Source organism: Colletotrichum karsti (assembly GCF_011947395.1).
Source record: "Colletotrichum karsti strain CkLH20 chromosome Unknown Scaffold19, whole genome shotgun sequence".
Classification (NCBI taxonomy): domain Eukaryota; kingdom Fungi; phylum Ascomycota; class Sordariomycetes; order Glomerellales; family Glomerellaceae; genus Colletotrichum; species Colletotrichum karsti.
Window position 1 is genome coordinate 432,502 of NW_024065919.1, and position 20,758 is coordinate 453,259.

Here is a 20,758-nt window from a genome sequence, read left to right on the forward strand (position 1 = left end):
TCGATGCGAGACCCAGAAGTTTCATCCATTTCGAGCGATGTAATGCGGCGGTGGCAATAGCCTCTTTGAAATTTCAACGGCATTTTGGCTCTGATGATTCTTGGGTTCATAGAGACTGCTGTTCCGCACACAGATGTCTCGACCGATTCCACGGTGTTGGGTCGACTGCCTCTGTGTGTCCGTGCTGTCGGATTCTTCTGGTTTGTGCAAGCTGTAATCGACGCGAAGTAAACAATGAGCTTCTTCTGCACCCTGTGTAGATGTCGCAAGGGTTATCCAGGGCATTTGGTGTTTCCTCATGTGCAGAACATGAAGGACAAGGAGTAACGTGCCCACTGCAGGTTGAACTGAATTTTTTGGTTGCGTTTGGCAGATGTCTTGCAGTCACACGCCATGACAATGGTGATTGGCCAAACCCTATCGTATTAACTCTGCGGACCGAAGTTCTTCCTAGTGGGGTAATTCGGAGGCATAGGTACCTAGAGTGGGTCCCACACTCTTCGAGCCTCAGATGAATATCGCAAACCTCAGCCAGCAGAATCGCCACTGTCTGACGGTATTGTTTGGCGGGTGAAGGAAACAGAACTCGAAATTTTCCGTGATCTCACACAATAAAGTCGACGGTGAAGCAAGGCCGACGGTTTGAGGACGGATTTGTCTCGAAAAGCCCCACATCACCCAACCACAAAACACTGTGTTGCCAAACATGGAAGCCGAGATTAGAACCGTCCTGCCCAACATCGACCCGGTGCTCTCAGAGTATTCGGTGGGCTACTTGACGCATGCTTCGACTATCTGGTCCGACGAGGAGGAGCAGTCCGGCCCTTCACCTCTGGCAGAGGCGGCCTCTACCGTCACCGAGCTGCTCCTCTCTGCTTCTGGGAAGCCCGACGCCAAGCTTCAGGAGAAGATCGAGAAGCTGGTCGAGAAATGGGTCGAAAAGTACAGTGAGGCCAATGGCTCCCAGAGGAGCGGCCCGTCTGCGGTGAAACGCCTCGATCAGAGTTACCAAGTCAGCTCTCAGCGCAACATGTCTTCAACCCTCGCAGTGGCTACCGGCGCTGTTGATCTTGAATCCGCCAATGCTCGCAAGGTCGAGTCCAAGGTTGACCGAAAGAAGTTGGAGAAAGCAGAGCGCAAGATTGCTGCCAAGCAGCAGAAGAAGACTTTCAAGACGGTTGAGTACGAGGCCTCCAAACTGCTCCACGAGCCCGAGTCCACTCAAAGCTACGAGGAGTTCTACATGGCAGTCAACCCTCTGCAGTTGGGCTCTGCTGGTGGCAACAAGACGAAGGATATCAAGTTGGACAATGTGGACGTCTCCATTGGTGGCCAACGTATTCTGACCGACACGAACTTCACTCTGGCCTACGGTCACAGATACGGTCTCGTCGGACACAACGGTGTTGGTAAATCTACTCTGCTGCGCGCTCTGTCGCGCAGAGAGCTGCCTATTCCGCCTCATATCACCATTCTTCACGTCGAGCAGGAGGCAAGTAACGTAACAAGCATTGGAAGCCGCATTCTAACAGTGTATCTAGCTCACGGGTGACGACACCCCTGCGATCCAGGCCGTTCTTGATGCCGACGTGTGGCGTAAGGTTCTCCTCAAGGAGCAGGCTGTAAGTGATATCTACCCTCCTCCAAACGTTATTACCGTGCTGACAGACAACAGGATATCACTCAGAAACTTTCAGATATTGAAGCACAGCGTGGGTCCATGGCGGACACATCGGCAGACGCTGCGAAGCTCGACAGAGACAGGGAAGCTCTCGACAACAGACTTGGTGATATCCAGGGCAAGTTGGCAGAGATGGAGTCCGACAAGGCAGAGTCGAGAGCTGCAAGCATTTTGGCCGGTCTCGGTTTCTCGGCCGATCGCCAGCAAAATGCCACCAAGACATTCTCTGGTGGTTGGCGTATGCGTTTGGCGTTGGCCAGAGCACTTTTCTGCGAGCCGGACCTGCTGCTTCTCGACGAACCGTCCAACATGTTGGACGTTCCCTCCATTGCTTTCTTGTCAAACTACCTCCAAGGATATCCCAGCACGGTCCTCGTCGTTTCCCACGACAGAGCCTTCCTCAACGAAATCGCCACCGACATTATCCACCAACACTCCCAACGTCTTGACTACTACCGCGGAGCCAACTTCGAGTCCTTCTACGCTACGCGTGAGGAGCGCAAGAAGACGGCGAAGAGGGAATACGAGAACCAGATGGCCCAGCGCGCCCATCTCCAGGCCTTCATCGACAAATTCCGTTACAACGCAGCCAAGTCCTCCGAGGCTCAGTCACGTATCAAGAAGCTGGAGAAGATGCCGGTGCTCGAGGCACCCGAGGTCGAGTACAGCGTCAAGTTCAAGTTCCCGGAAGTCGAGAAGCTTTCTCCCCCTATTATCCAGATGACAGGGGTTACGTTCGGGTACACCAAGGAGAACATTTTGCTCCGCAACGTCGACCTCGACGTGCAGTTGGATTCTCGTATCGGTATTGTCGGACCCAACGGAGCTGGTAAAACTACCGTGCTCAAGTTGTTGATCGGAAAGTTGACGCCTACGTCGGGTCTGATTTCCCAGAATCCCCGTCTGCGCGTTGGTTTCTTTGCTCAGCACCACGTCGACGCTTTGGACCTGACCATGAGCGCGGTGAGCTTCATGGCGAAGATGTACCCCGGCAAGACAGACGAAGAGTACCGCAGACAACTGGGTGCCTTTGGTATCACGGGAACGACGGGTCTGCAGAAGATGGAGGTGTTGTCTGGTGGTCAAAAATCTCGTGTGGCGTTCGCATGCCTGGCGCTGACCAACCCTCACATCCTTGTTCTTGACGAACCTTCTAACCACTTGGATATCGAGGCGATGGACGCGCTCGCCGACGCGCTGAAGGAATTCGAGGGTGGTGTACTGATGGTTTCTCACGACGTCACCATGTTGCAGACGGTGTGCACGTCGCTCTGGGTTTGCGATGCAGGAACGGTTGAGAAGTTCCCGGGAGATGTGCAGGCGTACAAGAAGAGGATTGCAGCACAGGCAGATGCGGCGGGTGTCGTCAAGGCTCACTAGATGTAGTCAGCACAGAGAGGCTTTCACAATCTATTGCATTCCAAGTAAAGAGGTCTGGATCTTCATTTAGTCGTGCATCCCCCGTCGTTTGTTTGATTATTCGTAGAGTGAGGATCTGCCCAGCTAACCTCGGGACGTTAAGATGGCTGTCAGGTCAGTCACCGGAAAGCTCATTTGGAGCAATGGAGTCCCCTGTAATGTTGAGTGAACTCCACCCGTAATTTAGCGTTTCCAAAGACACTGGAGCGATGCCGGGAAATGTCATTCGCTGGCGGCTCTATTGGGCATTGACTTTCGGTAACTTTGGCCGGCGAAAAGGTGCCCCGGCCTTGCCTAATCCCGTTCGCTCACGAGTCACCAATTCCCTTCCACCTTCCACCAGAGTGATCCTCGAAAAGCGGGAAGTCTGATGCCTCAGTTCATGAGGTGAGGATTCCATGCTGGGTCAGTGGCCCCCCCGGGTCTCGGATCGGAGAGAAACGAAGACATTGGAGAAGAATAAAAGAAAAAGACAACAAAAAACAGGGACCAAAGAGTACGTACCTGTCAGGACCGCCAATTGCTGGGCGCTGCAGCGCTGCTGCCACCTCAACTCGAGCCAACCCCACTGTCAATTGGTCGATGGCGGGTGCCTTGCACTGCGACCATACCCAATCTGGGGAGAGCACGGGCCCCAATAGTAAACAAGCGAGCTGCACCCCTTCCTTTCGTCCCCCCCTCCAGGCTCAGGCGCCAGGCCTCGCTGGCCTGGTGTCCAAGCCGTGGCGGTGAGGACAAAATCACATCCACCCGCAAACAAAAATCAACAACCTCTTCCCCTACCTATCCTCTCGACCTCATCCACCTCCACTCGACCACGTCCGCCTTGAAGCTTCGCGTGTAGCTCTCAACCACCATCGCTCATCCTCGGTCTCGTTAGCCAAGTGCTTCACATCATCCAAAATGCGTGAGATCGTAAGTCGTACTCTCCTCCATCACAACAACAACATCTGCGACGCGTCGGACGACCATCGGTCTTGCCCCTGAGCGTACCCCGCCGACATTCCACCCAACCGGGACCTCACCGACAACAACACGCCTCGATCGCCAACTCTCTGGTTTGGAGGACTTTGCTGACCGTGATTGTTTTTTCTCTACAGGTTCACCTTCAGACCGGCCAGTGCGTAAGTATCTTCCCGTATCAAATCGACGACCGGAATTGCGGGGCTAACTCCTTGAATAGGGTAACCAGATTGGTGCTGCCTTCTGGTGCGTAACCAGATTGCCGACGACCCGGCGATATCGCTACCTCTTCCATGGATGGAAATATTGACGATGGAACAGGCAAAACATCTCTGGCGAGCACGGCCTCGACAGCAATGGCGTGTATGTGGTCGACTCCCCATCTGGCCACGTCGGGACTTGACCGCTAATCTTCTGAATAGCTACAACGGCACTTCCGAGCTCCAGCTCGAGCGCATGAGCGTCTACTTCAACGAAGTTTGTTATCCTAGAAACCCCAAGTGTTCAAGAAAAACATATTGACGAATACTGACCTTCGCTCCTTCGCAGGCCTCCGGCAACAAGTACGTGCCCCGTGCTGTTCTCGTCGACTTGGAGCCCGGTACCATGGACGCCGTCCGCGCCGGTCCTTTCGGTCAGCTTTTCCGTCCCGACAACTTCGTTTTCGGTCAGTCCGGTGCCGGCAACAACTGGGCCAAGGGTCACTACACTGAGGGAGCCGAGCTTGTCGACCAGGTTCTCGATGTCGTCCGCCGCGAGGCTGAGGGCTGCGACTGCCTCCAGGGTTTCCAGATCACCCACTCCCTCGGTGGTGGTACCGGTGCCGGTATGGGTACTCTGTTGATCTCCAAGATCCGTGAGGAGTTCCCCGACCGCATGATGGCCACCTTCTCCGTCGTGCCTTCTCCCAAGGTTTCCGACACCGTCGTTGAGCCCTACAACGCCACCCTCTCCGTCCACCAGCTGGTTGAGAACTCCGACGAGACCTTCTGCATTGACAACGAGGCTCTCTACGACATTTGCATGCGCACCCTCAAGCTCTCCAACCCCTCCTACGGCGACCTGAACCATCTCGTCTCCGCCGTTATGTCCGGTGTCACCACCTGTCTGCGTTTCCCCGGCCAGCTCAACTCCGACCTGCGCAAGTTGGCTGTGAACATGGTTCCCTTCCCTCGTCTTCACTTCTTCATGGTCGGCTTTGCTCCCCTGACCAGCCGTGGCGCCCACTCCTTCCGCGCCGTCAGCGTTCCCGAGCTCACCCAGCAGATGTTCGACCCCAAGAACATGATGGCTGCTTCTGACTTCCGCAACGGTCGCTACCTGACTTGCTCTGCCATCTTGTACGTACTTCCAAATCTTTTGATTGGAAACAAATGCTAACGAAACGTTCTCTAGCCGTGGTAAGGTCGCCATGAAGGATGTCGAGGACCAGATGCGCAACGTCCAGAACAAGAACTCTTCCTACTTCGTCGAGTGGATCCCCAACAACGTCCAGACCGCTCTCTGCTCCATTCCTCCTCGTGGCCTCAAGATGTCCTCTACCTTTGTCGGTAACTCTACCGCCATCCAGGAGCTCTTCAAGCGTGTCGGTGAGCAGTTCACTGCTATGTTCCGTCGCAAGGCTTTCTTGCATTGGTACACTGGTGAGGGTATGGACGAGATGGAGTTCACTGAGGCTGAGTCCAACATGAACGACTTGGTCTCCGAGTACCAGCAATACCAGGACGCTGGTGTTGATGAGGAGGAGGAGGAGTACGAGGAGGAGGCTCCCCTCGAGGAGGAGGTCTAAGCGCAGCCCACTCATTTATTCTCGAAGGCTTAGTGCCACGACCTCAACACCGCCAACGTACTCCATCAGTGGTGGAATTTCGCTTCGCGATTCTGGTTTACACCGGAAATTGGGCTTCTAGATATACCTCTCTTAGTAGTACGCCTGACGTATCAATCGAGTACGAACAACCAGAGTTCACTCTGTACAAAAAGCTTGTTTACATAAAGTATTAATTCATTCACGAATTCTCTGTGACGTCTCCCCGCGAAAACTCCTGTTAAAAGTGCAACTGCGAATGAAACGCGTTGGGTCGATTGACGGTTGTGCCCCCAAATCCACTGGAGCCAATTGGAGAGACGACTATGATGTGGATCTGCGTTTGCTGACTAAGGCGTGGAAAAGTTCCTGAAGGTCCTCAATCCCATCAGTCGAGCATCACACACGCGCGCATTGGGAGGTAGCTCGGCATCCTACGACCACAATGCTTGCTCCCAGCAGAGGATCGGCATTGAGGCAGGCCTTGGCCTCCTCGCCAGCTACGACGATACCGGCCTTCCTGGTGCCGGCCCTCCAGCCTCTTCCCCGACGACAATTCTCCTCGACACCGATCCGACCCTCGAAGCTCGGCCGGACGCCGCTCTCGGTTCCGCCCGGCGTGGAGATCCTCGTTGGCGAACCCAAGCTGAAGAAAGACCCGACGAGCTACCTTAAGGTCTACAAGAGAACGGTTTCCGTGAAGGGACCCCTCGGTTCGTGCTGAAACCCTCGGACAGCTTTGGAGCCAGGGAAGCAAATGCTGACCTCTCGGGTACACAGGCAACTTGGATCTCGAGATTGAGCCGTTTGTGAAGATCGAGCAAGATGCTGAGGCAAAGAGAGCAATCCTCTCCGTTGAGGACTCAAATATCAAGGAACAGCGCGAGATGTGGGGTGAGTTGTCCCTCTTGCGTACACTGGGGTGTCTCCTTCTCACGATGGACCACCTGCTCTTGACTGCCTTGCAGTCACGTTGCACACATAGATGAGCTCGGGACTAATTTTGCACTTCCTCCGCAGGCACAACATGGGCGTACCTCCAGCGCTACATCATGGGCGTTTCCGAAGGCCACACGGCGCTGCTCCGTCTGGTCGGTATCGGTTACCGTGCCTCGGTCGAGCAGCGCAGCGGCAAGGAGGAGTACCCCGGCCAGAAGTTCCTCTGCCTGAAGCTCGGTTTCACGCACCCCATCGAGATGGGCATCCCCAAGGGCGTCAACGTCACCGCGGCCTCGCCGACACGTATCCTGATCGAGGGCATCGACCGAGAAGAGATCATGAGCTTCGCCGGGAGGGTGAGGAAGTGGCGGCCTCCTGAGCCGTACAAGGGCAAGGGCGTCTTCATCAACGACCAGACGATCAAGCTGAAGCAGAAGAAGATCAAATAAGCGGTGGGCAGGTGTTGCGTGGGTGGGGGTGGAGGCTGTTTGTGTGGTACTACTGGCGTTACTATCACGGTCTCAACCACGGTGGTCTGTGTCGGACGACAGAGGAGCCAGCGGGCTGTGTATAGCTGTATATCACTGTACTGGGGAAAGACACATTGTACACTATTTATTTTGCCGGTTCACGAAGAGAAAACCAAAAAGATATCTATGCCCCCATCTAGCTTGATTTTTGGCTCAACACCTCCTGGACAACCTTCAAAACGTCGCCGTGCACAGCCGCCGGGGCGGCGATGACCCCCTTGTTGTTCGCCAACGTCCTGCCGACGGAGAAGTCGAGCCTCTTGCCCTGAATATCCGTAACCTGGCCACCGGCCTCGCGCACAATCAGGTCGCCGGCCGCGTGGTCCCAGATCTTCTCCTGGTAGGTAGCCTTGACGGGCAGACGCAGGTAGATGTCGCCGGCGCCGCGGGCGATGGAGCCGTATTTGCTCTGGCTGTCCATGCGGACGCTGGGCTTGGTGATGCCGAGCTTGGCGGCGATCTGGGCCTGGTCGTCGTGCGCGCTGTGGCCGGCCTCGACGCTCTCGCAGAAGGTGGCGGCCGACATCTCGGTGAGGGGCTTCATGGAGATGGGAGCGCCGTCGGCGATGGCGCCCGTCTTCAGGGGCCGCGAGGTGGCGCCCTGGCCCTGGACGGCGGAGAAGATGACGCCGTAGCCCGTGTTGTCGGAGGCGTTGGAGCCAATGTCGGCCGTCAGGGGCGCCTTGTCGTCGACGGGCAGGTTGGGGCAGCCGAGGACGCCGACCTTGACGTCGCCGTCGACCATGAGGGCCAGGCAGACGGCGTACTGGCCGCCGCGGAGGAAGCCCTTCGTGCCGTCGATGGGGTCAATGGCCCAGATGCGGCCGGTGGCGCCGCCCTTGCTGTTGCCGCGGTCGATGAGGTCGAGCATGCTGTCGGCGGACTCGATGGGGCCGCCGAGGAGGGACTCGGCCTGGGAATCGTCGAGCTTGGTGGTCCGGACGAGGTTCCAGATCTGGTCGCGCAGACCGGCGTCGGAGCGCAGTTGAGCGGCCTCCTCCTCGGCGACGATCTCGTCCTCGGGGAAGTGCTTGCGCAGAGCGGCGATGATGAGGGCCTGGGCGCCGAAGTCGCCGATGGTGACGGGGGACTTGTCGTTCTTGTCGACGGTGCCCTTTGCCTTCTCGTGGAAGACGCGCTTGGTGAGGATGGAGGCGCGCTGGACGGCCAGCTGGGCGACCTCGAGCTCCTTGGCGTACGAGGACATGGCGGTGTAGGGGTTCTTATTGTGTACGTTTGTGTTTGTCGAGAAGAAGTAGGCTCGCGGGGCGAAGTGGTTCGAGAGGAGGGAGAGCCGTGGGAAGGCTCGTAAAGACAGGATAGCCAGGGTCACGACGATGATGGAGGAAAGGAGGAAGAGGAAGGATATAGACGGGAGACGACGACGGGGATTCTGTCTGATGTTTTGTGGCTCGGCCTTGTTGAGGGGCATGGAACTCTACTGTGCGAACGTTTGGACCGGTTGGTTGGACGTCAATTGTGACAAACAGCTTGCTGGCCCGGCTGATACGTCATGCGAGTGTATCGTCGGTGGGCTTTCCGGGATGGCAATTGTGGGCGCACGATGAACAAATCTGCACTCGAGCCGCGGCCTGAGCTTGTATTTCTCGATGTATCCTATCAGAAACAGAGCAAGATGCAATTTCTTCCGTGTGGTCCTCCACTTGGTGGATGCGAAAAAGCCTGACTCGGAGAGGAATTGGTGGTAGCTTGTAGATGTGTTGGAGCTCTCAATGTTCTCGAGGGAGGGGTCGTCTCTGCTGCAGCGAGAAAACCCCTCCATCCGTGCCCACCTCACTCACAGCTCCTCCCGGTGCCGGTGCGGGGACCAACCTCCACTTGGGGGCTGTCTCTGGCATGCTGCAGAGGACAGCCACAACGTTGTTAGCACCTGAGATGACTGCCAATTCCGCCAGGGTACAGCAGCCACAGGCACCCGACCTCGCATCTCCAACTGTCGTCGCGAACTCCAAAAAATTTCCCAGCCGTATCGTTATCGCCAACATCACCAACGCCACCCACACACACTCGATCGGCCTCACCCACCCACAATGACCACCGCACCGCGCCTCCGCTCCATCTACCGCTCTCTCCTGCGCGAGCTGCCGCCGCGTCCCGTCCTCGCCCGCGAACGCTCCTCTCTCCACAGCCGCCTCCGCGGCAGCTTCGCCGCGGCCACCAACCCGCGACCCGACACCGATGCCGCCGAGGCCGAGCAGTTCGCCGCCTACCTCCGCGCCCAGCGCACCTACGTCACCCTCCTGGAGCGGTACAACCCAGGCATGAACATGGACGAGGAAGAGCGCGTGCGACTCACCGCCAGGAGGGTCGGCATGGACTTGCCTGTCGAGTTCAAGAACCGCCTGGATAAGAAATAAAGAGGCCGGACGTACTCGGCGAAACGACCAAACCAATAAGTGCGACTAGAAGCGAGATCATACACGGAGTGCATTCGATCAAAAGAACATGCAAAGACTGCGGCGCACGGTCTCGATACGGGATACGATATCGAAGGAAACCCACCACCAAAAAGAGACGACTGTCTCAGACTCCAGAAACGACTCAATGAAGGAGTTGAGGCTTGTACATGATGGACTTGTATAATACACATGGCGGCGTTGGGGTCAGAACATCATTTAGAGCTTGCTCTCTCGTAAATGTGGGCGGCCGAGGGATACAACGAGGAGCCATAAAATGCTGTCACTTCCCGGATCGAATTAAGAAGTTTGAAATTGTAATAAGGAAATTCGGTTCCTCGTAGCATTTCTTGTCATCCCAAATCCTCATCAGATAACCAGTGCTCTCAACTATGTACAAGAAAGCTAATAAAAAGGTCGTTTCATACGCAAAGGGGTATCAACGTCTTTGAAGTTGTAATAACAATAATCATGATCCATCATCAAGTCTCGCGACTGTTATGGGTTAGACGCTTCCCACGCCACCCTCTTCCAATGTCTCGTCCCAACCTCCCGTTTGCAGGAGGTGTTCTCCCAGCACCTGCTTCACGTTCTTGATGTTCTCGCCCAGGGCACTATGCCACTGGTCTTGAACAACGCGCACCTTCTCCTTCAAATCATCCGTCAGCATCTGTCCTTCCTCCTGGCGCAGATGCTGCGCTCGCGCTTCGCGTTCCTCGGGGCTGTACTCCCGTCCCTCTCCGTCCTCGCCCTGGCTCTGAACAACCTTGGCTTTAGCGTGCGTCACGGCCTCCTTAACCTCGTGAAGAAGGCAGAGCAGGTTGGTCTGCGACTCGATAAACTGGTACGTGCTCTTCTCTGTGTGGAGAAGCAGGCTGAAGAGATACTGCAACGGATGCGCGCGGTACGAAGGGTTCTCCTCATACTCGGCCGTCGGTATCTGGATGTTGAAGCTATCCAGGACCGGCGGGATCTTCTCCAGAAGCCGTCGCAGCGGCGGCGCAATGTCCCAGAAAGCGGAGAGCTGCACCTCGACGCCGCGCATGACGTTCTGTTCGACGACGGTTTGGAACTCCTGAGTACGCGTGAACACCTCGTGAGCGAACGCTAACTGACGCTTCGCGGCATCCTCGGCGAAGAAGCCTTCGGCGTTTTGGAGCTTCTCCTGGTTGCCAGCCAGCCGGTATGGAGTCAGGACGACCTCCCGGTAGCGGTTGTTGCGGTCGGTGAGGATGTCATAAATCGCCCTGTGCAGCATCTCCCTTGCTTCAAAGATCCATTTCAGAAGAGTCAGCTTCTCAAGGAGCTCGGGCTTGTCATCGCCCTCCTCTTGAGGCATATCTGCCGCGCTAGAGACATCGTCGAAAAGACCGCTTGCTAGCTTGTCGAAAAGAGCCGTGGCTTTGGTGATGCGTCCGGTGACGAGGTCGTTCAGGGGCATCACGACCTGCGCCTGGAACTGCTCGAATTCGGTCCTCCCGAGCTCCTTGAGAGTGTTCTTTTCGGCTGCGATGGAGTCCTGTTCGATGGCTGATGCCTCTGCAAACGTCATATTGCCAACATTCACTTCTTGTTGGAGATTGGTCCTCAGGGCTTGTCGTCGCTCGGCAGCAGCCTTAGATGCCTCTTCTCTCTTCTTGTTGCTAGTGACTTGGAACCGGTCCTTAGCAGCCTCGATTTCCGATAGGTCACTGAGCTGGCGCACAGCCGTCCTCGTCTCGGTGAGTTCCGGGTGGTTGTTGTTAACGGCTGGATGGTGGCGAGGATATGGGGGCGGCAGAGTCACCAGTCGAGAAACATCCAAGTGTGCTGGGTTTGGTGTCGTCGGCGAACCCGACGACGCAAGAGATTGCGCAGAATATCGTAGTTGCTGTGGTGTCGATGCTGAATCTGGCTCATGCCACCCAGTCTTCTCTGGAGGATACTCGCTCGAGGATCGACCAGCACTGGAATTGTCAAGTGGCTGCGGGCTGTCCGTCCACTGGAGTGCTTCTCGTGCTTCCTTCGGTACACCCATATATTTGGATTCTCGCTTGGATCTCTCGATCAGCTTGCCTCCTGTGCCAGAGGAATCGGCCTCCCACCATCTGCTGGATGGGCGGCCACGAGAATCGGCTTCGTCAATCTTGTCGCTCACGCTCATACTCAGAATCGGAGACAGCGATGGCATGTAGTTGGAGTTCCAGGTTGCGTTGTTTGGCGGGGGACCGACGGGCGAGATTGGGATATTCGCCGAGGCGGAGGCCGGAGCAGAACTGGATTCTCCCGGTGTTTCGCGGTAAATGGAGTTCAACGAGCCGCGGTGAGATCGGGTCGGCTCAGAGGATTGCGGCGTCCATTCAGCCTGAGAAGCCCCAGACTCCCGCCTCGTGATCATGGGACGGAAAAGGTCTCTGGTAAGGTCAAAGATCTCTGAACCCATAGCACCGATGGCTGAGGAGTATCTCTCGCGTCTGATTCTAGACTCGTTGACAATGAAGTCGGCAAACAGTCGCACTCGGTCAGCATCGGTTACTGCTGTCGACTCCTTGACTGCGAAGGCCTGGAATCTCTCAATCGTCTCGTGGCAGAATTGGTCTGCCGTCTGTGTAATCACGGCATGCTTCGTGCTTGACACAGAGGCCGACGAAGGCCCGTCTGCAGCAGGCGTCATAGACCTGAATCTCGTCTGAGAGCTGGATGCGGAACGTGTCTGGGGTGGTGGCGTCGGCAGCGCCTTTGGTACTACGCTCGGCGAACCTTCCACCATCGACGTGGTTTTGTTCGGATGAGGTGTGAAGGGCGGTGTAGCGGCTTCGATGCGAGGACGCTGAGCCGAGCCACTTGCCCTTGGAGTTGTCGAAGCCTCATCAGTCTTCGGCGTATCGTCTGCATTGCGACCTCCGCTTCTTGGCGTCGACTTGTTGATCGTCAACCTTCTGGAGAGAGTGTTCTCATTCGGTACTACGATGTCGCTGAGCTGAACTGGATTGATAGTTCCGTCTATTGAGTTGTGATGCATGCTATATCTGTTGCGGCTTTCTGCACGGCGTTGAACGATAGTCTTGTCATGACGAACTGCTCTGGCACGACTGAGACTACCTCCAGAGCTCAATGCGGCAGAGTTGCTCGACTCTCCAGTTTGTACAGAGCTTGCAGCACTCGCGGTGTCGATTGTCAGGCCTGGGGAGCCTCTGCTCGGGGGAGGGCGAGCAGGCGTTTGAGGTTGATCAACCCAATTAGCTGGGGTTGGAGGGACTGGTCCCAGAGCCGTTACGCCGCTGGGCGGTGGCCGCCTCGTTGGCGGTGATGCCATGGGCGTACTCGTCCTGTTCAGGCTTTGAAGGCTTTGTGACCGGGAAGAAGCCGGCGGCGGGCCCGCGGGCGGAGGCGGAAGCGGCATACCGGGCTCCCATCTAGTTTGTGACGCTGAGCGCGAGCGGGCAGACGTCGGTGTCTCAACCGCGCTAGCGGAGGCAGCTCGTCGAGCGCCAGGCGGCTGAGAGGATCCTGAATCGTTCCGTTGCGGCAGTGGATGCGGGATCTGGATTTGAAGAGGTGTCGGTCGTGCCAATGATGGGACTGGCGGTACTGGCTCGGGCGGACTTGAATCGTGGTGCTCCCTGTTCCTCCTCAGTGAGTGGAAACCAAATCGTCTTTCACGGGAGCTTGTCCGTGTTCCCGGAGGTGGAGGAAACGATGTGTTGGTGGAAGGCTCGGGAGAAGGCCTGTGAAGATTCGAAGGGGGGTTGCGAGCTGCCGAAGTGTTGGCTGCTGGTGAGGACTCGAAGACGCCGCTCTGGGGTCGTTGACTCCGCGGTGGGCTGTAAGGAGGCGGAGGTAGCGGTGATCCTATGGAAACCAATTAGTAACATGAACCCCAAGTGAGGTGATGATGAGAGCTTTACTTTGTTCGGGATACTGGCGGGTCTGTTCACTAGTGGCAGCAGGCGAGGCGATCCATTCTTGCGGGTTATAAGGTTGAATCGAGCTCGCAGGCGTGTGAGCCGAGTTGAGGTGCGTCGTCGACGACACGCCAGACAGAGGTGTGTTGATCTGGCTGTGATAGGGACCCAAAGACTGCGTCAACAATGGGTTAAGACCCTGTCGCATCCGGGTAGGATCGCGAGGGTTACTCATTGTCAGCGAGAATTGCAATGCTGAGCAACTCGAGTAGCGCCGGGAGTTGTGAGAAAGATTGAAGGAGCGCCGGAAGTATGCAAGAAGGTGAGGCAGCTGGGTTCCTGGTCGGTATGAAGACGACCCAAGCCAGCAACTTGACAACCTTGTTGCTCTCTTCTCACTCTTTACCGTCCCATTCAACTCGATGGATCAGAACACAATCTCATGTCGAGCAACACACCGCGCAACCGAGAGGGCGGACAAGCAGCCGGTAGGTGAGGTCGTGTCACACCTGGGAGTGGGAGGACGCGGCTGAGGCAGAGGGTATGAAATTTGGTGGGAGGATGCAGAAGATAAAAGAGACGTCTAAGGCTAGACCGGGTCTGCTGCAGCATAGTCAACCTCCTGCATACAGCGTACATGCCACATGCGTACAGGAGGGTGCCGGGGACGATGCATCCCACTTGATCGGCCACCGACAAGAAGTACCCCTGTGCACCCAGTTCTTGGATGGTGGGTTGAAGACGTTGGACGAGCGGAGAGGGGAGAGGAGAGAGCTCGCTCACGCTAGAGCGGGCTCCCGGTAATAGCACCAAGGGAGGACAAGAATAGCAGTCGGGACCCGGGGCAGAAGCGTGGTGGTGGATCTGATAGTCCGGACTAAGGTGGTTGTCACCACTCGGCGATACGTTGGTTGATGGAGCAAACAGAACTCGATTGCGACGAACTGCTTGCTCGTTCTCGGCTTTGATGTGATAGGGCAACATATACCTCACTGCGAAAGACGGTAGAGAACAGGGGAGCAGATTGTACGCCCAATCTCTGCGATCTTCTTGCGAAGTTTGAGAGAACGCATAAGATGAGGTGGGATTGAGAATGTGCAAGGGCGATGTGGTTGCTACTGCATGAAAGAGACGCAGTGCCGGGACGAGACTGCGTTGCTCCTGACTCTCGGCTCGTTCCTCGCAGTCTCAGGGTTTCTTTTCCCTCCGGATTGGCGTCGTACGGCTACTGCCAAATGTCTTTCTCGTCAGCCGAAGCAGCACACCGCAAAGAGCAAAGCCTGGGGGGGGGGGGGTTTCGAGCTGCGAAGACTCCAGCATCAATCACCAACAGCGAGGCGGGAGAGTGCGAAATGCATTGACGAAATCCCCTAGCGGCCTGCCACCGCGCAAGAAGAGGAAATGGGAGTGAGCATCGGGCCAGGGTCCGACCCAAAGTGGCCTGTCTTTTTGATGGGGCCAAGAGAAAGAGACTCGTGGAGCACTGGAGATGGTGATGGCAGGAGAAGACGATTGGTTCTCTATGTTGTGGTAGGTGACTCTATTCTTGGATTCCTCTCAAGACCCCGGTCGGTTGGGAAAACCGTGTCGGGGTTGTGATTGGACGATGGCGCTGTGAAGAGGTGTTGTCGGCGCTTAAATCTTTCAACCTATCCCAGACTCTTCGGTCGTGGTTTTCTTGCCCCGTCTGTTCTGGGCGTCTGATTCGATCCGTGAAATGCTAGGAAGAAAAGGCACGCATTAGCGTCTGGCAAAGCTTTCGTTCTCACGAGTAACACGGCCTCGGATGCCGTCTTCACCGACTCCATTACCACGTTGGTATCGCATTGAATGTCGGGGGCTGGTAAGGAAGTTGAAGTGAAGTCGGGCACAATACAAGCATCCATACCCACGCTGATCACTTGCGGAGTTGTCAAAGTTAGAATGTCGAAGACCTAACGTAAAATGTATCCTTGTCGGAACGAACAGGCGGAGATAACTTCTTAATAATATCAGACCGGCGCTGATTTTTGGGGCAAGATCTCGGGAATCTCTACCGCAGAGTTTACTCAAGTAGGATGATGCTCGGTGGCCGAGGACAACATCAACTCCGGCGTCAATCTAGTTTCCGCCCGTCGACACAGATCATCAGCACCTTATTCTGATCTCAGTGGCACTGGCGGCATCGGCAGCGCTGCAGCTGATCATCCCACGGGTTTCATCGAGACAACAACTCCGTTGTTGTATCCGAACCTCTCCCTCGTTGCAGTGACATCGCGCAAATGCAATGACGAGTGCCCTGTCTCGATACTATCAACAGTTGGACCCTGTCCGCAAGAAGACCAGGGTGGTAAGCGGACCGGACGGTGGCCGACGGGAGGAATCACCTCCGGCTTCCAGAACACAAATTAGAAGCTGTTGATATTGACTGCAGCTGTCCTGCACGCCTGCCGTTTCACGTAAAGCCAGGTCGATGCAAGAAGCATAAAGGTAGCATCAACAATATGTTAAAAATTGTCCGGAACCCACGGTAGCCGGGCTCTGGTCCGCGCAGTATGGCTCGTCATGCCTATTTCCTCGTTGAACTGGTCCCCGTAGAGGCCGGTCTCCAAATAGAACCTCGTGGCAAGGCTGAAGAAGATGCGGAGTCTCTGACTGGTTGCTCTGCTTGTTTCCTGCCGATAATAGTACTGGAAATTGAAACAGTGGTGGACAGTAGAAGAGTAAGGTAGGTAGGAAAAAGAAACGATTATGTCGCACAGCATTCAGGCGACGCTGCCGTTCAAGCAGAGAAATACAGATCAAGAGAAACTCCAGAGACTATAGATATCTATCTCATCAGGCTCTAATTAAGTAACGCCAAAAATAAAAGGCCACAATCGTGCGGTATGTGCAACAGGTTGTCTCGTTAGTAGTTCATCTTGCGAAGTCGAAGGCGCCTGCCGCGTACCTGGGTGTAGGTAGGAGCTTCACCAGCTTAAAGCACAGACCAGGCGGGGTCCATCCAATGCCAGGGCACCACCTCAGTCCCGCAATCCGCAAGGCGGCCAAACCAAATGGCCGACGATTTACCGTCAAAATTCTAGAGCTTTCTCTCAAAGTCCCGCGCTCAGCTTTACTTCTATCTTCTTTCTCTTTTCCATTCCGCAAGATTCCTTTGACATGACAACCCAACGCGCCAATCCACACTGAGGTAAGAATCCCCTACCCTTTATCTACCCCGCGCACCTTCCAATTCCTTCTCTCTCCTATATGATGATACGCCAGCTGGCACCAGTCATAGAGTGATTTTGTACTCCCATCTTTGATGACAAACGCTGCGGTCTACGACCATTTCCTGACACACGGAGAAACCTTCATCTTCTTTGCACCTCCTGCGCCTTACTCCGAAACTCGATCCTTTTGCTAACCAGCCATTGGATTCATCAGTCACACGTTTTCCTCCTCGCAGCCTGAAATCAGAACCGAGTCACCGCCGACAAGATGGTCCTCCACAACCCCAATAACTGGCACTGGGTCAACAAGGATGCTTCGGCCTGGGCCAAGCAATACCTCGAGGAGAGCTTGACAAAGGTTGAGTCGACAGATGGCGGTGTCACGGCAAAGATTAGCAAGGTTGTGAGTATGGATGGCGACGTCGACGTCAGCCAGAGGAAGGGCAAGGTCATCACCATTTACGATGTAAAGATCGTACTAGAATACTCCGGTAGGTACCTACCTCAATGCAAGCACTCTGATTTCCCTGTAAACGTTCCTCAATGTCGCCCATCGCTGCACTCTCCGTGTGAAATGTCTGACCGAGCCTGGCTAACCGATGTGCAGGCACCACCTCTGACGAGGCTGAGGTCTCTGGCACCATCACTGTTCCCGAGGTCGCCCACGATACCGAGGAGGACGAGTTTGTGGTGGGTCTTGCGTGAAATCTCTGACAACCGACGACTCCATAACTAAGCAATCCCTGCAGTTCGATATCGACATTTACTCCGAGTCCAAGGAGAAGCAGCCCGTCAAGGACCTCGTCCGCTCTAAGCTCGTTCCTCAGCTGCGCAAGGAGTTCCTGAAGCTCCCCGGCGCTTTGATTGCCGAGCACGGCAAGGACATCCAGCACGCCCCGGGCTCTAACCCGTCGAGCGGCTTCTCCACACCCAAGTACCACGCGCAGGGCTCGGCTTCCAAGTCTGCCGAGGCCACGAGCGTCAAGAACAGCAGCGGCAAGGTCGTCAACACCTGCACCCTGACGGACACGGCCGAGTTCCGCACGACCGCGGAGGAAGCATACCAGACTTTTGTGGACCCCGCCCGCATTGCCGCCTTCACTCGTGCTCCTCCCAAGGTCTTCCAGGGAGCCATCAAGGGCGCCAAGTTCGAGCTGTTTGACGGAAACGTCAGCGGCGAGTACCTTGAGCTCGATGCCCCCAAGAAGATCGTTCAGAGCTGGCGCTTGAAGCAGTGGCCGGAGGGTCACTTCTCCAAGCTGAGCATCGAGTTCGACCAGAACGATGTCGACCACGTGACGCTGATGCGCGTCAACTGGGACGGCGTCCCTGTTGGTGAGGAGGATGCCACGAAGCGTAACTGGCAGGAGTACTACGTCAACAGCATCAAGCGCACTTTCGGGTAAGCTCTCTTGGTCTTCTCCTCCCAAGCGGACTGCTAACTGTTGGATCAGTTTCGGTACTATTTTGTAGATTTGCTTTCCTGAAACGGAGAGCTAGACAGTGCTCGACAAATCTCAGAAAGGAGTCTGACTCAGCAGAATGCGATGCTTTTATTAGTTGCTTCGACATAGCTGAGCGGTGCGAGGAGGTCGAAAGCAAGCTAGAGAGACACTCAGGAGATATCAGCACCTAGTGGCTCTTGGTGTGCTGGTTTAGCGGCTTTGGAACGAATTAGATGAGACACGTCGAAATGAAGAAGACAAATTTTATTTCCCACTGCTAACTCCATATCATCTGATTCCTCTGCAAAGAGAGGCCATATTCCTCCATCTCTACCCTTCAAGACAGCACTGTCGTGCGATAGACGTGACCGAACCAGCACCTGGCGCCGATGAATCATACAAAAATGTTACCCAGTCCCTCTACGGTACTGATCGATTTCTAGATAGGTGATGCTTTCGGCGCATGTCTTTGCCGTCCAACAGCCTCAACGGACGGCTGATCCCTCCTGACGTTGAAGTTGTAGTTCGGCACAAAGATATCCGCCAGATTATCCCACAGCCCTAGATCATACAGATTCTCAACATCCTTCAGATGCCATACGCGCTCCCATTCCCCTTCTCCAGGCCCATTCGAGGGAGGAGACATGCCGTCGTCCGTCCTCGCCAGGACTTGCTGGGTGTCGAGCGGCCAACGCGTCCGCTGGGGCTCGAAGCGCGTGTCTTTCAGACGATCGTCGGGCATCCTGCGCTTGAATGCGCAGCCGTCGTCCATTTCGGCCTTCCAATCGGACCACTTCAGCGACTCGTTGGTCGTGGTACCGGTATAGACAAGCCACAAGGTGTAGCCCAGCAGACCCCATACCAGAGGTGAAGTCATGGCGGCCAAAAGCGTGACTGCCCCCATGCCGACGTTGTTGTCCACGAGCGCCCAGTTCCATATGAGCAGGTACTCTTTGATGGTCATATCCTTTGGCGGCCAAATAGTCCAGTTGGGATACTCGCCTGCAATCTTGGTGGTCAGGAGAGAGAACCCGAGCAGGGCGCCGTATGAGCAGAGGAGTGCCGTGGATACGAGGAGAAGTATGAAGTAGTGTTGATTCTTATAGCCCACGCAGCCGTTGATGAATATGCAGTGGTGGTCGAGCTTTGCCACGCAACGCTTGCAGATGCTGCAGTGTTTGGACCGGGGCGGTTTAAGAAAGCCGCAGGTGCTACACTTTTGACCTGGAAAGAAGATGGAGTAGTCGTACGGGTAAAGCGACATGTAGTAAGAATGGTTCTCATGCGTGATGTAACCCGGATCGGCCATCACCGACTTGTAAAGAAAGAAGTAAGGTAGGAAGATGCTGGTACAGCCGGCAACTTTATGGAATAGCCCAAGCTGTGGCCATGCGCCAGGAAGATATAGGTACTCCGAGACGGAGAGTATGAGTAGGAAAAAGATCTTGTTGTTGTCAGGACGAGTTCTTCTCACCATTGCGGCGGCAGCTTGAGGCTGAACTTACAACAACAGTCGGGTGGCGATCATGCAGCATGTAGTTTCCAAAACGCAGCATGGAGCTCGAGAACCTCCCTCCGGTCAACAGTCTGTCGAGGGCTAAGAAGCTATTCGGAATATGGATCCACATAATCCGGTGCAATGTTGCAATGGGCGTATGCCTGTGAAGCTTTAGCCAAAGGTTCATCGAAATACGACGTCCGCAATCCCGGTGCTTCCAGCCTGCTGACGGAGTTGATGACGCCTCACCTCAGAGCCGGGAGTCTGCCAAAGAAGGCTACAAACACGGTGAAGGAGATGGCCAGCACGAAAAGTGCCACCTTCGCAAGGAGTCCCATGTTGCCCGAGTCTGTCGTCAACTGTTAAAACGCATTCTTTGAAGTGAAGGAATCCGATGAAACCGCCGATTTTCTAGCAATGCTCCGTGAGATATGCACCGCAGTTGAGGTAGAGGTTGAGCGTCGCGCGGTACCTTACGGGCCAGTAACAGTTTCGGCGCGGGATTCACCCTTTGCTGTTAGCGACTTAGGAGGTAGGCCCGTCAGCCAGGACCCACAACCTCGCCTAAGAACTAGCCCCGGATAATGAGCCGAACGATGCGAGACACACGTCTGAGCGGTTTGACGCGCTCTCTACTCAGATGCGTGGCCCGAGAACGAGAAGCATTCTGAGAAGAGCATTTGGAAGGTTCGAGTTAGGAAGACTTGTCCATCTGGAGTTGGGTTCTACCTTAAGGTATCGCTGTAGCGGTCCGCGAAGGTCAAAGCGTCCTGATGCCTTGGATTGTGCTTTAGAAGAATAATCCGCTTTAGATGCATAAATCCAAAGAGGAGCCACTGAGGATTGTGAGCATGCCCCCCAAGCACCTACTACCAAAGCACGCGACGCCCACCTTCTTAGTAGTCACGCGTCACTTCCACTCAATACAAACAACACACTCGGCAGAGGACAATGGACGACAAAGCAATCCCAGATAACCCA

The 20,758-nt window shown here is 55.5% G+C and overlaps 9 protein-coding genes across 9 annotated transcripts; 5 read left to right on the top strand and 4 right to left on the bottom strand.

Moving 5' to 3' along the window:
• Positions 1-706: 706 nt before the first annotated feature.
• Positions 707-3,061, top strand: CkaCkLH20_06473 (ABC transporter; the record flags this gene model as incomplete). Its single annotated transcript, XM_038889190.1, has 3 exons — positions 707-1,501; positions 1,542-1,622; positions 1,676-3,061. 3 exons carry the CDS (start codon positions 707-709, stop codon positions 3,059-3,061), a joined length of 2,262 nt encoding a protein of 753 aa, XP_038745488.1.
• A 989-nt stretch (positions 3,062-4,050) lies between these two features.
• On the top strand, positions 4,051-5,852 carry CkaCkLH20_06474 (uncharacterized protein; the record flags this gene model as incomplete). Its single annotated transcript, XM_038889191.1, has 6 exons — positions 4,051-4,224; positions 4,284-4,309; positions 4,385-4,426; positions 4,486-4,540; positions 4,613-5,403; positions 5,459-5,852. The coding sequence occupies 6 exons, from the start codon at positions 4,051-4,053 to the stop codon at positions 5,850-5,852; spliced, it is 1,482 nt and encodes a 493-aa protein (XP_038745489.1).
• Positions 5,853-6,315: 463 nt separating this feature from the next.
• Positions 6,316-7,258, top strand: CkaCkLH20_06475 (ribosomal protein L6; the record flags this gene model as incomplete). The annotated part of the gene is made up of 3 exons (XM_038889192.1): positions 6,316-6,583; positions 6,651-6,764; positions 6,891-7,258. The coding sequence occupies 3 exons, from the start codon at positions 6,316-6,318 to the stop codon at positions 7,256-7,258; spliced, it is 750 nt and encodes a 249-aa protein (XP_038745490.1).
• A 217-nt stretch (positions 7,259-7,475) lies between these two features.
• CkaCkLH20_06476 (3', 5'-bisphosphate nucleotidase) lies at positions 7,476-8,771 on the bottom strand (the record flags this gene model as incomplete). The annotated part of the gene is made up of 1 exon (XM_038889193.1): positions 7,476-8,771. One exon carries the CDS (start codon positions 8,769-8,771, stop codon positions 7,476-7,478), a length of 1,296 nt encoding a protein of 431 aa, XP_038745491.1.
• A 619-nt stretch (positions 8,772-9,390) lies between these two features.
• Positions 9,391-9,717, top strand: CkaCkLH20_06477 (ras guanyl-nucleotide exchange factor; the record flags this gene model as incomplete). The annotated part of the gene is made up of 1 exon (XM_038889194.1): positions 9,391-9,717. The coding sequence occupies one exon, from the start codon at positions 9,391-9,393 to the stop codon at positions 9,715-9,717; it is 327 nt and encodes a 108-aa protein (XP_038745492.1).
• Positions 9,718-10,261: 544 nt separating this feature from the next.
• CkaCkLH20_06478 (uncharacterized protein) lies at positions 10,262-12,757 on the bottom strand (the record flags this gene model as incomplete). Its single annotated transcript, XM_038889195.1, has 1 exon — positions 10,262-12,757. One exon carries the CDS (start codon positions 12,755-12,757, stop codon positions 10,262-10,264), a length of 2,496 nt encoding a protein of 831 aa, XP_038745493.1.
• A 217-nt stretch (positions 12,758-12,974) lies between these two features.
• Positions 12,975-13,875, bottom strand: CkaCkLH20_06479 (uncharacterized protein; the record flags this gene model as incomplete). Its single annotated transcript, XM_038889196.1, has 3 exons — positions 12,975-13,151; positions 13,328-13,587; positions 13,644-13,875. 3 exons carry the CDS (start codon positions 13,873-13,875, stop codon positions 12,975-12,977), a joined length of 669 nt encoding a protein of 222 aa, XP_038745494.1.
• A 3,227-nt stretch (positions 13,876-17,102) lies between these two features.
• CkaCkLH20_06480 (uncharacterized protein) lies at positions 17,103-18,240 on the top strand (the record flags this gene model as incomplete). Its single annotated transcript, XM_038889197.1, has 3 exons — positions 17,103-17,325; positions 17,442-17,524; positions 17,584-18,240. The coding sequence occupies 3 exons, from the start codon at positions 17,103-17,105 to the stop codon at positions 18,238-18,240; spliced, it is 963 nt and encodes a 320-aa protein (XP_038745495.1).
• A 478-nt stretch (positions 18,241-18,718) lies between these two features.
• Positions 18,719-20,115, bottom strand: CkaCkLH20_06481 (DHHC zinc finger protein; the record flags this gene model as incomplete). The annotated part of the gene is made up of 3 exons (XM_038889198.1): positions 18,719-19,723; positions 19,785-19,938; positions 20,027-20,115. 3 exons carry the CDS (start codon positions 20,113-20,115, stop codon positions 18,719-18,721), a joined length of 1,248 nt encoding a protein of 415 aa, XP_038745496.1.
• Between the last annotated feature and the right edge of the window lie 643 nt (positions 20,116-20,758).